The sequence below is a fragment of the Nuphar pumila genome, chromosome 17 (genome assembly GCF_984573655.1).
Source record: "Nuphar pumila chromosome 17, dmNupPumi1.hap1.1, whole genome shotgun sequence".
Taxonomy (NCBI): Eukaryota; Viridiplantae; Streptophyta; class Magnoliopsida; order Nymphaeales; family Nymphaeaceae; genus Nuphar; species Nuphar pumila.
This window is the reverse complement of record NC_143265.1, coordinates 6,923,493-6,938,161: the sequence shown is the minus strand read 5'-3', so window position 1 is coordinate 6,938,161 and position 14,669 is coordinate 6,923,493. Positions and strand designations below refer to the sequence as shown.

At 36.6% G+C, this 14,669-nt stretch overlaps 2 protein-coding genes across 2 annotated transcripts; both read right to left on the bottom strand.

Moving 5' to 3' along the window:
- Window positions 1-675: 675 nt before the first annotated feature.
- Window positions 676-3,530, bottom strand: LOC149811504 (CBS domain-containing protein CBSX6-like). Its single transcript, XM_089993546.1, has 2 exons — window positions 2,827-3,530; window positions 676-1,772 (listed from the first exon to the last, which is right to left on the bottom strand). Exons 1-2 carry the CDS (start codon window positions 3,162-3,164, stop codon window positions 908-910), a joined length of 1,203 nt encoding a protein of 400 aa, XP_089849672.1. The 5' UTR covers window positions 3,165-3,530; the 3' UTR covers window positions 676-907.
- A 6,388-nt stretch (window positions 3,531-9,918) lies between these two features.
- Window positions 9,919-14,275, bottom strand: LOC149811503 (uncharacterized). Its single transcript, XM_089992641.1, has 3 exons — window positions 13,845-14,275; window positions 10,707-10,787; window positions 9,919-10,611 (listed from the first exon to the last, which is right to left on the bottom strand). The coding sequence occupies exons 1-3, from the start codon at window positions 14,056-14,058 to the stop codon at window positions 10,121-10,123; spliced, it is 786 nt and encodes a 261-aa protein (XP_089848767.1). The 5' UTR covers window positions 14,059-14,275; the 3' UTR covers window positions 9,919-10,120.
- Between the last annotated feature and the right edge of the window lie 394 nt (window positions 14,276-14,669).

Sequence of the window (14,669 nt, the reverse complement as noted above, 5' to 3'; positions counted from 1 at the left end):
CTTTATCAAAACAGAAGAGGTTCATAATATACTTGCTTCATAAAGTAAATCTGGACTTATTCTGAGGCGATGATTTATACTTGCAACTTGGGATCCACAAACTTTTCAGGAAATCCTACTTAGATGATGGCTATAGCAAACTAATAGAACTATGAACTACCCCCCCAAAGCAATAATAACAACAATAGTAGTAATGGTAGTAGTAGATAAAGGTTTAAGCAGGATCAGAGAGGTTGGTTATAGAAAGGGCCTTAAGTGCACAGCTTATGCACGGTTACGTCTTCCCCACCATAGTAGTAAGAAGAAGAAAAAGAAGAAGACCCAGCAGTAGTTGCAAACATCTCCATGCATGGCTATGTCAAACACAGTGGCATCTAAGTTTCTAACTGAGCAACTCCTCAAAAAGTTCATGACAATAAATCGTATCAGTGCCCTAGACACCACCAATTCTTTTGTCCGTTTGCTATGTTTGCATTTGGCAGGCATAATCCAGAAGGCAGATATAAGATTACTGGCAATGGCAAATACAAATGCTATTCAACATACAAACACACAAAGCAACACCAGAATCTGATGCATCTGATTGATTTTAAAAAATGCAAGTGCATCAAACAAAATACATCTGTTAGGGAGTTAAAAAGTTGATCAGATAGCAAGCAAACTAATAAGCAGACATTCTCACTCAAGATTTCCACTAAATGAATTTCCGACTAAAAGTTCAAAGAAGGTTGAACAATCACCATACACAATACAAATCATTTATAACAAGCACAGGAAAGATGATCCGTTTCTTTTGGTTGTCTAAATCTATAGTTTAAAACATCCATATTCTAAAATCTAGTAGAATGATAAAAACAAAAAAAAGAAGCTAATCACAGAAAGATCTTATCTACTCTCCTATAATGCCTCAAACTGAAGCAAGCAGATTAGGAGGTCTAGTGACTGCACGAAGTATATCAGTGTAAGTGACCATCCCCACCAAAACATCCTCATCTTGATTGTCGGTTACCCACACATGAGTGGCTCGGTGGGAGAGCATCTGTGCCATTACAGCAGCTAATGAGCTTGTGGTCTTACAAGTTAAGGGTGCACTCCTCCCCCGGTATATTCTTCCAATCCCATTGCCTAGAATTGTGTGTGCACTACAGAACCCAATTCTCCTGTTGCTAAACTTCCGAGGTGGAGAACCCCCTCCTCCATTGCTATCTGCTGTATTATTGATGGAGACATTGGGAATAAACAAAGGTCCATCATCTTCAACACCCATGACAAATTCCCCAGCTGAGAGGTTGGCAAGCGCCCATGCAGCAGAGAAGTAGTCACATCTCCAGAGTTTAGATGCCGATATCTCTCCTATGATTTTGAGCCGGTTGTCTGCCAGCTTTTCTACAACAGAAACTGCACTTGGATCATGGATGCGGGTTTTGGAGGCATGGATAGCAGGAGAGGAAGCATCAATAGAGAGAAAATTTGGAGTGAGAGCATTGAGGGAGGAGATGGAGGAGAGTGGCAGAGGAGCCAGGGCACCAAGACAGCCAATAAGAAAGCGGAGGACATCTTCCCTAGAGAGGCAGCACCAATTGTTTTCAGAGATGGCTGAAGGAAACCTATTTTTGTCACTGTTGACACCATTGCTTGAAGTCTCAATGTTCTTGAGACATTTTCCATTGTAAAGGATAGAGAAACGCTTGCTCATGCCTTTCCATCCCATGCTTCGGGGTATAAGAAGGCGTCTGACTCCTTGTTTCATCATTTCCAGTGCATCTATCAATCTGTTTCATCAATAAAAAGTTAGGAACCCAGGAATGCAATTTATGGTTTCAATCATCTTATCACCACGACAAGATTATATCAGAAAAAATTGACCAACAATTGTTCTAAGACAAAATTGACACTTAACAGTTTTCAAAAATTGACCAAACAAAATCATCATCACATTGATAACCCCTGATAACCAAACAAACCAAATATCTCTCAAATAAAATTGAACCAATAATGCATTAGGCAGAAGTTCAGGAATCCAATAAGCAAACCAGCTCGCATGAACATAATGAAGAGAACAATAAAACCCCAATCCTCAACTGCATCCAGTGAAGACCTTTCTACACGAATAGAGGGTGTTCTGATTCAACCTAAGCCTAGTCAAAAGACAATCATTTTCACATTGACACTAGGGTCAACAAATGCTGAGATGTATCAGCTATGCTCTAAAAATATAAGAAGCCCAACTAAATCAGGTCAATCAACCAAATTTGCAACTTACATCTGCTTGAAATAACTCACCTAATCCATTAGCAACTGAGCCCACAATGAATTGAGCCCACACTTCAGACAACCTCAAGAAACATAAAAATTCAACTCCAGAAAGGAGAGAAAAGAAAGTGCTACCTATATTGACTATGAAGATCAAATCTTCTGAGAACAAACTAAGGGAATGATGCAAGAACAGTCCCAGTATATATGTTGTAAACAAGAAAGCATGTAATTCTCCAGAAAATTGGATTAGAAAAACAATATTCCAGATCAACGCACTCAAATATATAACGCCCTAAATCCTTATATGTACCTAATGCTCTGTTATGCTAATAGTGAGCATAGCTAACTAAGCAAAAACCCTACATATGCAAACAGATACACACAAAAAAAAAGTAAAAAATAAACCAATAACCATTTTTATGATAATATTGGATAAAACTCAAAACCACCAAACAATTACCAACAAAAAACAACAATGCACAATTCAATAAAGGAACCAACAAGGCAACAATCATCAAAATTCTCAGGAACACTTCTTCCCCAGAATGCCGGAAACTCGCGGAGGCTTACCGGGTTCTGGGATCAACCCACTTGAGGAGGGAGCTATTGGGGATGACCAACTCGGAGACGGGCGTCCTGAGAGCGGCTTCCTGATCGACCAAGATGCTCTCTCTGGCCAGGAAGGCGATCACATCCATCGAATTGATGATACCCACAAACCGCTGCTGCTTCGCCTCGCCAGACTCAGTGCCCTTCTGCGGCTTCCTCCACACCGGAATTCCGCCCTCGGTGCAGTCCTCGAGCGCCCTGATGGCCGATTCCACCGTCTCCGTCTCCAGGAACTCCACGAATTCCGGCTTTCCCACCGTGAGGTCGCCCACCACATGGTACAGAAACAGGGCGGCCATGTCAATGGGCGACGAAATCCAAACAAGAAATCGGCAATTGGGGAAATGGGTATTGATCGTTATAAGAGGGAATGCAGGAAGATCAACAAGAGGAGGACGCCACCCAAGGATTTGGGGGGATTAAGGATTAGGGGACCCATGGGGGTGGGGAAATTCCCATGAATAATTGGGGTGGTGGTTTCTATTTTGTGCTGCTGCTTCTCAGAGAAAGGGTGGCATCAAAACCGCCAGAGTTTATCGGCGCGGAGGCTTGTTTCTGTGATTTTGTGAGGGATGAGGGAAACGAGGGGATCGGACGGTGGGGATGGAGTGGCCGGATTTATCGGGGGAGGGGGGAGAGAGAGAGCCGTGTTCTTGTTGGCAGTGCTGCTGAGGAAACTAATGAGTTATGAGTATACTTATAAATCATGTCTACGACAGGTTCTCTCTCGCAACTTCTCGAACGTTGCCCGTGGACCGTCGATCTTCCACCTATAGTACACTTAAAGTCATTTTCCTATTTATGTGGCAACAGGCTATTGCATTGCTGGCTTATTCGTTGGTTATAAAATTGCTTCACAAACTTTTGTTATTGGTTAAAATTTGTGTTTGGTTCACCAAGTTGACTCGGGTCATCTCCCGGGTTGCTCCAAATCGATTGGGATGGAGTCTGTCATTGCACCAGTCACAATCCGAGTCTGTGATTGGTTCACCAAGTTCCCAAAAGAAATTAGGCTTAAATCAATTCTTAGGGCCTGTTTGCATGTCACGGATGGGGTGCAGCGGCACCCCCTTTCCGTGGATTCTACTGCCGCGGAAATGGAATCGGACCTCCTAGTGGGTAGGGATGGCAGTCGACCCGGAGATAATGGGCCCCGCCCCGCCCCCGTTTGGACAGGGGATGAAGGGCATGAAACAGAGATGAAGGCAGGGATGAAGGTTAAAATCTATCCTCGTGCGGGGATGGACTTACACTTTCCCCGCCCTGTCCCCAATCCTTTAAGGAATGACTATAGACCGAGGGAAAACGGGGCTCTGCCCTGCATCACCCCCATTCGGACCGGAGATGGAGGACATGAAACGGGGATGGAGGCAGGGGCAGAGATGAAGGTTCAGATTTTGCATCACCGCCACTATGTAAAATTTACTAAAACTATAAGATTAAATTGAAATATGCATAAATAAGCTTAGAAACAAAAATGAAGAAGGGAAAGTAATGAACATCAAGTTTTAAATTCTCCTCCTCCTATAGCCTATTTATAGATGAGAGGCCAAATCTGAAATCTATATCCCATTATTGAGATCCGGTGCATGATTAGTTCAAACTTTGGAGCGGATTGGATTCTAAGTAGATGGATCACACACATCACTTTTGATTGAGGCTCGTAAATGAGCTGAACAAGACAAGCTTAAAGTGTTCAATCTTGGGTCATTCTTGTGGCGAGCCAAGCTGAGTTCAAGCTCATAATCAATCTGAGTTAAATAAGTTCGAGTTAAAGATGCCTTGTTTATAGAAAAAATATATTGTTTTAGAGCTAGAAGAAATAGGATTACAAAATGCAATGCATTTAAAATATATTTTTTACTACCTAACGAACTTATACGAGTGGAGCTGAGCAAAATACCTATTGTTTAGATTAAGCTTGTGGAACGTATTTTACAAGTTTGAACAAGCACTTTACTAGCCGAGCATGAGTGTTTCAGCTTATTTTTCAGCTGTATTTTGTCCTTTCGTCTACCTAGGTGCCCTTTTGCTTCTCCTATCTACAATCTAAATATGTAATTTGATTCACTTCAAAATTTAGATTACCATAACTAGTGTGAATTGAATCATCATTTTGGACAATCAAACATGAGTTGATAACATCCTAGGATAATTCTCGCTTTGGTGGATCATGGTATGAATACTGGTTAAACACATAAAAGATAAATGAAAATTGCAGGTCATTAATAAGTTATATAAAATATGCAATGTGGCTCAATCTTTTGAAAACTCTTAAGCATCCATTTTAATGAAGACTTGATTTCCTATATGTTTCAATGAAAAACTATTTCAAATGTTTGTAACTAAGTCTCTAACCTAAAAGAACATCTCACACCAACATTTGACAACTTGCCACTTATAAATAGCATAGTTTTTTAAACTTTTGATATTTATTCGTAAATTGAGGATTGGGTTTAATGTTTATCCTATAATTAGAAAGGGTCAAGTAATTGTGCTCAAGATTATTCCTCTATTTTGCAAAATAGTAGTTAAGGTTTATGCACAATGACTTATAATATACTTAAGACTAAGAAAATCATGATAGCGTATAACTATTATGCATAATAAAAGATTATTATCATTTGTTGTAGGATAAATTAGTTTTATAAACATATTCTACCACTATTTTGATTTTTCAAAAGAACATAAGAACTTTAACTAATGCATTAATTATTAATTAACAAGTTACATGAAATTGCAAAAGTCTTTATTTTTCTTAAAGAGTTCCATACTTGGGACAATGAAATCAAGAAAAGAATGTATTGTTAATTTTGAAAGTTCTTTTAAATTATTTAACCGTATATATTTTCAATTAATATTGAGAAGAATAGGAAACCCTAATAAGATAGTTTTTACTTCTTACTTTTATCAAGCCAAAATCGATGTGTTTATCTACACTTATATCACATATACAAAAATGCAACAATTACTCATGAGTACCAGCATTACAACAATATTTTTTTTTGAAGAGATTACAAAAACATTATATAAATATCATTTTTTTATAAAATAAATAGATTTATAAGAACTTTTATTAAGCTAAAATGGATGTGTTCATCTATAGCAATGTTGCATATACAAAAAATGTATACTAGCTAAAACTCACAACTAACAAAGTTACAATAACATCATTTATCAAAAGATATTACAAAAACTTTTAAGAAATCAAAATAGATATATTTTATATCAACATTAAAAAAACAAAAAAAAATATACCATGTTCAGATAGATGTTAAATAGGAGGTGGGGCAGGTACATGTGACTGCTATTTAAGGATTCTTTGTAAACTGATTTGAACTCTATAAGGGTTTTCAAATCTGTAAATTATTGATATATTTGCATCTTCTAGTCTTCTTTTTTCATGAATGAACAATATTTTCAAGTTATTTCTTGCTTTTATAAGTAACCTTACAAACTCCAACTCTCTAAGAACAACATTGAAGCAAAAATATGGAGACTAAGATTATTCATGAATTTTTCCCTCACAGTGCTCTGCAGAGATAGTGGAGACTATTACTTTTAAACAACTATATGACATTTAAGAAAATTTTATATACCATTAATTTTATTTAAATATTAAATTATTAGCATAAGATACCTACATGAATAAAAAGTCTATCTAGATATAGGCGGGGCAAAAAAGATATAACATTGTTCTTCCTTAAATACCCTAAGTCTAAATGCTGCTTCAAAACTTTGATGTTGCTAAAACTAAAAAAGCATATCATGGTAATTACATTTACTCATGTACTGTAATAACAAAAAACAGAAAAAAAAGTTACATCTCCTCAAAGCAAAACAAAAAATTGAAATAGAAAAATAATAATACCTTTATGATTTGTTTCACAATGAAATGTATATCAAGTTACACACTTTTTTGCAAATTAGCGATAATCAACTCTCATATACTTTTGTAAAAATATAATGATGCTGTTATTCCCACCAAGTACAATCATGCTTATAAATGAATTCTTAGAGATTTATCTTCTACATGTTGATCCATATACACATACATACATGCATACGACAATTGCAAATAGTAGTAGATTTCAACTTTTTATTTCTTTTTTTCTCATGATATAAAAGAAACAATTTTAGAAAATAAAAATAAGGTTTTATACATCAAAAGAATATTTAAAGATCTAAATTGCATAAATAAAAATAAGTACAATCATGCTTATAAATGAATTCTTAGAGATTTATCTTCTACATGTTGATCCATATACACATACATACATGCATACGACAATTGCAAATAGTAGTAGATTTCAACTTTTTATTTCTTTTTTTCTCATGATATAAAAGAAACAATTTTAGAAAATAAAAATAAGGTTTTATACATCAAAAGAATATTTAAAGATCTAAATTGCATAAATAAATTTTTTTATATATATTCTTATTCATGAAACAATTATTAAGAAGTAATAATTTATGCTTTATTTTTTAATGCAAAATATATTTTTATAATAAAAATATACATTTGTTAAAAAATTTAAAAAAAGTTGTATATTTCAACCTTATGTTAACATTTAAAGAAATAATTATACCATTACAGATTGTTTAACAAGGGACTCAGGTCTAGTTATAGTTCTAGATTTGACTCTAATCAGTTGGCAAAATAAGACCCACTTGCATTAAATCTGTTGAAAAATAGTTAAATTTATCATCTTTTAAGTGAAAAAATGAATAGGTTAGGTTTAGGTACCACTCCTGATATAGGTTAGAGTTGTATTCAGCCAAACCATTTAGATCTAGTTAAGTATGTTGTACTAGACCTGTTGAAAAGTTGTCCAACCTATTATTTTCAACTGAAAAAGATAAACTGGTCAGATTATATTTGGTTTCAAGTCTAAATCTGATTGAATCTTAAAAAAAAAAGACCTAGATACGTTTGTGTTATAAGACTATAATACTAGATTTGTTGAAAATATGTAAAACCTATTTCTTTTCAAGTGAAAAAATATAAATAGATCATGCTAGACCCAGTGTGGAGCTAAAACCTAATGGTATGTGATCTGAAGTCATCCTATATCTAAACATATTTGACTATACTTGCTTCAGAATGATCTGGACTCATATCTATATTTTCATGCACCAATAATATGGGTCTGATGCAGTAGAACCAGGGCCAAAACTTTGACCCGTTTGCATCCTCAAGAGAAGAGTTAGGCTGTCCCTTTTTTGTTTTAGATAGTGAAGGAATTTGATTCTCAAGAACCAAGTTACTTGCTTGTTTATGAAATGTGATTTTCAAGAATTAATTGAATAGGATTCCAATTCAACATAGATTAAAATAGAACAAACAAAAAAATACTCTTCGATGTAGTTTAAGACCACATGCTAAAAGGGTGAAATCCATCTTAGATCCGTTTGTGCTACGATGGTGCCTTACAAGGTATGACAATATGAACAGTGAAAAATATTCTAATTGCTAGAATTTTAAGAAATAAAATTTTACTCACAAATAACTTAATTCTTTTTACTAATGCTTTACTCATAAAATAATGAACTTGCACAATTTTGATTAGCTTAAAATATTATTTTGATGGCTTGGCATTCTATAATATAAAGAATAAGCTCTCCATGAATAATGAAAGGTATAGACTTGAGAAGTAAAAGCTGTTGTCTAGAATATGGACCAAAACCAGATCCAAATATATATGGTTTTTGTATGATGGATCCACATTGCTCTCTGTCTCTCTCTCTAATCAACTCAAGCATTTAACTTCATTGAGTCCTATCTAAACTTTGAAAATGCTTGTAAACCCAAAATTTTATATATGAGCAAAGAAAGGTACCTGATTGTAATAGTCAATGAAACAACTCTTTAATAGGTAAAGATGAAAGACTGAATGCCTTGCCTTTGTTGGGGGATAACATTTAGCCTTTTGGGGAGTGAACATCTCTTAATAACATCTTTTTAAGACAAGAAACTCATACAAGCATGCAACAAGTCATCAAACAATACACTAATTAAGATAAATAGCATCTCAGTCTTTGGTTTCGAATCTGCTGACCTGAATCCATTTAAATTAGGTAACGAGTTTCAGATACAAATTAGTTAATCAGGTTGGTTTAGGTTTTATGTTTCCACAACCCTTTCCAACCCTGGATATCTAACTATGTTTACATGTCAACTCTTGTCCAATTAAAATAAATTAACCATACTCCAACCCCATTACATCCTTGGATCTAGTAGAGAGGAAGAGTTCATGCAATATTTGCAAGAGAAGATGATGTGAGTGCTCCAACACTGCCCACAGCTTCAGGTAATGCAGAGAACAGGTTCCATCATTGCATATCAAGATAAGAACTGAGTCAGTCACTCCACTCATATGGTAGATTACCTTGTTTAGGAAAGTCCATAAAATATAAAGCTACCAAACTGGGTTTATATTTGGTACTAATGAAGGTAAGGAACAAACTACCAACGGGGGCTCCGCTTGTCTAGCAGGAGCAGTTAGTGCACGTCACGTTGCATTGGGACGTTGCAAGTTCGAACCCCAAATGGTATGGCTGTATAAGTGGTAGGGGTCTGCCTAACCCCAGCTTTCTCTGTCAATAAAAAGAAGGTAAGGAACAAACTGGAAATTATAGGCACAAGCCGTACTGACTACACAGATATGTTAAGCATAGTTTATTTGCTGAGGATTGGAACCTGTATCATGTTTTTTGGATGTAAAAATATAATTTTTTGAGTCATAAAACTTTGTTATATTTTGGTCGTCTGTTTTTGAAGCCCTTGGAAAAACTACTTACATGTCATAATTACATGATTCAAAATCCACTTCCTACTAAAAAAACACTGAAGATCGCATCCTTAGGGTCCGATTTGCAAAAAAAGGTTAAAAACTTGAAGAAAAGGTGATTTATATTCAATAATTTTGTTTCTTCATTAGTACCAAATATTTACACTAAAAAACCTCAAATTGCATGAGATCAGAAAAATAACTACTACATATGAAATGCAGCCAATATACTTCCTTACAATTAACATGGGGTGAAAATATGTTTGCAGATAAATACTCATTCAATCAAAATAGTGCATTCCTATACACTGTACACAAACCAACTTACATGTTATAAGATACAATTATGCACTGATTATCTCGTAGTTCATGCACCACACATGCAGCTCAGCACAGAGGCCTTATGCAATCTGTTTGCATAAACTTCATACAACTTAGAATTGACAGTTTATGTCCAAAGACCCCTAAGAGGCCTTACTTTCTATCATGGGGAGAGGACTTGATAGCTTTTTCTTCTCATTGAAGCTAAGGCTAGGAAACAAGCTTGGCATGCAACACTGGCTGCCTTTAGCTGCCTTTCCGTTCTCGAGATCTAAATCCATACCATTTGGAATTTTTTCACCATTGCCGGTGGAGTTAGCTTCAGACTGAACAGTGGTTGGAATTAATGGTTTGGGGGGCAATGGAGCATTTGTTTTGTGGACCTCTGGTTTTTTATCATCAAACTTCTGTTGCTTGGTAGCTGAAGACTGTAAAGGTGAGGAGACGTCAATACCATTCTCGTTGTTTTCCTTGGTTTCCCTGAACAAGTCCGCTAGTTTCATTTTCCTTACAGTTGGAGAAGTTTGTGCTTTGACATCAGATATTCTATCCACAATAGAAGCCAGAGTGGGGCGAGGTGTCTCAGGAGTACTTCCACGGTAATTCAGAGTATTTCCTCTGGATGGAGTGAAATCTGCACAAGGCCAAAAATGTTTTTAACTTTTTAAGTCAATTGGGTGCAATATGAGGAAGGTTCCTGTCTTGATATAGATCTACAAAAGATATTACCTCCATTGACACTGTGAAAATCATCATCACAGTCAGATTCCAACCAAGCCAGGGAATCGAAGAAAGCCTCATCTTTGCTACCTGCCAGGATACAAGGCAAAAAACAAGAAAACACAAAATCTATTAAAAATATGTAGAGGGAGAAGGTACAAACGGAGACAACAGCCAGGAAAATATGCATGACGATTTATGATAAAACTTAAGTATTCTTCTACATGCCCATAGAGATAAGAAAGGACTAACTTTAGATTTGTCAGTTTGCGATTTCAAACTTCACAGAAAAATGGTGCAGAGCAAGTTAGGGTATACATTAATATTTCTCACCACTTTACGATGTCTCCTGCTCCTATCTGTGTTTGTGTATGCAGGGGTAGAAGCAGTAAAGCTTGAATTTTCTTTATTATAGAATACTGTGCTCAGGGGTCATAGTTTATAAAACATTAAACACCATAGCTTCTTAAGCATGCACCAACCTCCTCTTTTCAATTATTTTCCTACAGAACATTTTCACAACATTTTCCCCATTCAGTCTGCCTCTTCTTTCTACGCAACTGACTTTAGAGGTTCAGAAAAAGGGAGAAAAAAGGAAATCGAACCTTAGAGACCACTACCCTATGAGCACCAAGAAGATGTCTCAGCAACAAAACTCATAGTTTTGATTCTTTCTGGGTCAAAATTGGAATGTACTCATCCTCAATGTGTCATACATTTAGACAATTTAATATGGCTTATGACTTATGACCAAGCTTGATGTTAAAAATCAAATAAACTGCAAACACATTTCCCTAGTCAGTCAGGATAGTACCTGCAAGAATAAGAAAATACATCTGATCTTCCTAAATCACGTGGCATTTTTATTCATTTTCCTCTTCCTCTGCTTCCACCCTTCTTTTCTTTTTCTTTTTCTTTTTGGATAATCTGCTGGTATCCTTCTTTAAACATGCTATATGATGAGAAAACTGCTATTTGCCTGTTAGATTCTGAGTTTCTTCCTTGGAGGATACACCTTTTTCTTTTTCTTTTCTGAGGATACGACCTGATTGTCTAGGTAAAGGGGGAAAAAGGCAGATTATACAATTTGCAGGAAATTTTAAGCATAACTCTATGATATCTGCAGTTCTGATATTTGCTGATGTTGGATTGCAGTATAGCATCCCTAAAATTACTCCACTGCAAGAAATGAAGTTCCACTTCCGGTCAATATGAATATGTTCCCATGTACCATATCAAGGCTGAAAAAACCATATGTTATCAACCTTCTTGTTGGAATGATTTTGCTTCCCTACCTACCTCCGAATCAGGATTAATCATGTCTTATGAATATGGCAGCTTAATTTTTTGCAATTACATGTGCTCTTTCGTAAATTATGTTATTGTATTCAGTTAGATTTTTTTATCCTAAATCTATGTTTCTGTACTTACTCAACATTCTCTTTTCATTCATCCAAAATAGGAAACAGAAACAACATAATGGTGAAAGTTGCTATGGTTGGCAAACCACGCAAGTCAACTCCGAAATCACCCGAGTCAACCCGGATTGGATGCCAAATGGGTCACCGATTCAGGATCGTCAATCCACATGTCTCTTATGTGTTTTTTGTAATGCATTTTATGGTTTTAATGCATAATGCTTATAGAAATGTGCTTGTTATAAAAAAACATATATGTTTAAATCATAAATATCAACGATTATGTATATGTATACTTGTATAGCTTGGTGTTGGTGATTGATGTCATGTTCTAAATTTAGTGATTATGCAGCTTGGAGTTTGATTTTTTCTATATCTTAGTTGTGTAATAACACTAAGAAATGTGTAGTCCTAACCCGTCCAAGTTGCCAAGTCAACCCATTGACTCACAAGTCAAGGGTCAGGCAATCCGGATCCGAGTCATGAGTTTGCCAACTATGAAAGTTGCAACCCGACCTGAATCAGAATGACCTGGAACTAATTCCAGCCATTAACCACCCAAAGCAACTTCATGAGTTGAACCTTTTCACTCAAGAAACACAATCCACCCAGTATGAGCTAAGCTGAAGATCGAAGTCTTGACTCAAACCACAATTGCAAAGGGCCACCTCCAAAGGGAAGATATTGACCCAACTGAAAGTAAAAATCACTAAACACAACCAGCTATCTTCAATTTTTCCCAACTTATAGTGGACCCATCAAAGGCTCAGGTGTTCAATATGCTCCCCACATATACCATGCTAGACCAACTGAAGTTCCCTTCTTTGTCATGGCAAGAGGCTCACACTACGCACATCTTCACGTATCACCATCATCAGCATGTGTCACCAACACCACTGTCATGCCATGATCACTTGACACATCATTAACAAAAATATCATCATGGTCATGATCAACATCGACACCCACATGGGCATCACCATCATAACATGGTCATCCATCATCAACATCAAAGTGATCAGCATTCTTTGTCATCACCACCTCCAACACCATCATCATGCAGCCCACATCACCATCACTATCATCATCAACAAGGGAAAACCGAATCCGCATCATGTACCATCATCATCAGTCATCACTTATCCAAGTAACAGTACAATTCAATTCATCAAAACGCTCATGAACAAGCAATAACTCCCCATCTAACAACCCATGTACTTAATCTTCCAAGACAAACTTCTAATCATAAAGATGAACATGTCCACCCATGACAAAACAATTAGAATTAAGAAGGAAAACTATACGAAGAAGAAGAAGAAAAGGCATATGATTAACCTCCATTACACCACATAACCAGATAAACCAAAAATCAAAGAATTCACAAGAACCATAATTAGCAATTAATCAAAACAAGGATTCTGCTATCACATGGACTCTTTAAGTCTTAATTTCAACTTCGTGTATACAAGCCAAAAATGAACAAAAACAAGAGAAGGGTGATCCTCAAAACACTTGTGATTGCCATAAAATAAAATTTATCATCGAATTCAATTCATCACGGCCCGTAACATTAACTCAACGCACCTAAATCCCCAAATTCACTCAAAATTCTCGACACCCACCACTCATAAACCCCAAATTCTGCCCCAGAACAACAATATCTCAACCATCCACAACCCCAAAGAGAAGAAGAAAGACTTGAACAAGTAGAAAAGGAAGAAAAGAATACCAAAACTCCGATCCCTCCGCGACGACCCGTCCGAACTCGGACGCGACTCTCCGTGTCTCGCCTTCGCCGTGAGCTCGATGAGCCCGTTCTCCCCGCTCGCGGCCTTCTCCCTATTCTCCGACATCATGACTATCCTTTTCGCCTTTGACGCGATCGACAGCCTCAGTTTCATGGAGGAATCATGCCGTTTCTGGGCCGAAGCACAGCAACCCATCTTCTTCTCTGTATCAATCCACCATCAAAACTCCAAATTCAAGCGCCAAAACCCCTCGGAAAGAAAAGGGTGCCGCAGAATCAGAAAGAACGCTGATTTCCGTGTGAAAATTGGGAAAGAAGAGACGGAAAAGAACAGGGAAAACGGTGAGAGAGAGAAAGAGGAAAAAACTGAGAGTGGAAGCCAAGTCTGTGGAAGAAGAAAGATGAGGAGGAGTGGAGAGGATCGATGGGGGTGTGGGGTTACAAAACTAGGGTTTAGAAGAGGGAGGGATTCCGTTGGGATGATGATGGTGATGGTAGTGACGACGATTGGTGCCAGACTTCAACGTCAACAAATCTCTTTCTCGGGAAAATTTCTCAGAAAATATCGTTATACTGGAAAAAAATTGGATATTATCGTCAAAATATCATGAAAATATCTTCATATCTAAAACCATAAAAAGTGTAGAGATACGGATAAAATAAAGTTAATATGAAAAACGAATGTTAGTTTTACGTTACCACGTTAATAGCATTGTCAAGCACGTTATTTTAAATGGGTAACATTGAAAATATCGTATTCTTGGCAGTGTATGGGCTTAAAAGAAAATTAACGTTATTATAAAATAT

Bases quoted from the DNA above. Each gene is read 5' to 3' on its own strand.
- LOC149811503 (XM_089992641.1), bottom strand. From the start codon at position 14,058: ATGGGTTGCTGTGCTTCGGCCCAGAAACGGCATGATTCCTCCATGAAA. The intron at 10,788-13,844 runs GTATTCTTTTCT...GTATCCTGGCAG, and splicing joins GCGGAGGGATCGGAGTTTTG to GTAGCAAAGATGAGGCTTTC. The intron at 10,612-10,706 runs GTAATATCTTTT...GGCCTTGTGCAG, and splicing joins TTTTCACAGTGTCAATGGAG to ATTTCACTCCATCCAGAGGA.
- LOC149811504 (XM_089993546.1), bottom strand. From the start codon at position 3,164: ATGGCCGCCCTGTTTCTGTACCATGTGGTGGGCGACCTCACGGTGGGA. The intron at 1,773-2,826 runs GTAAGCCTCCGC...TTGATGAAACAG, and splicing joins TGGGTTGATCCCAGAACCCG to ATTGATAGATGCACTGGAAA.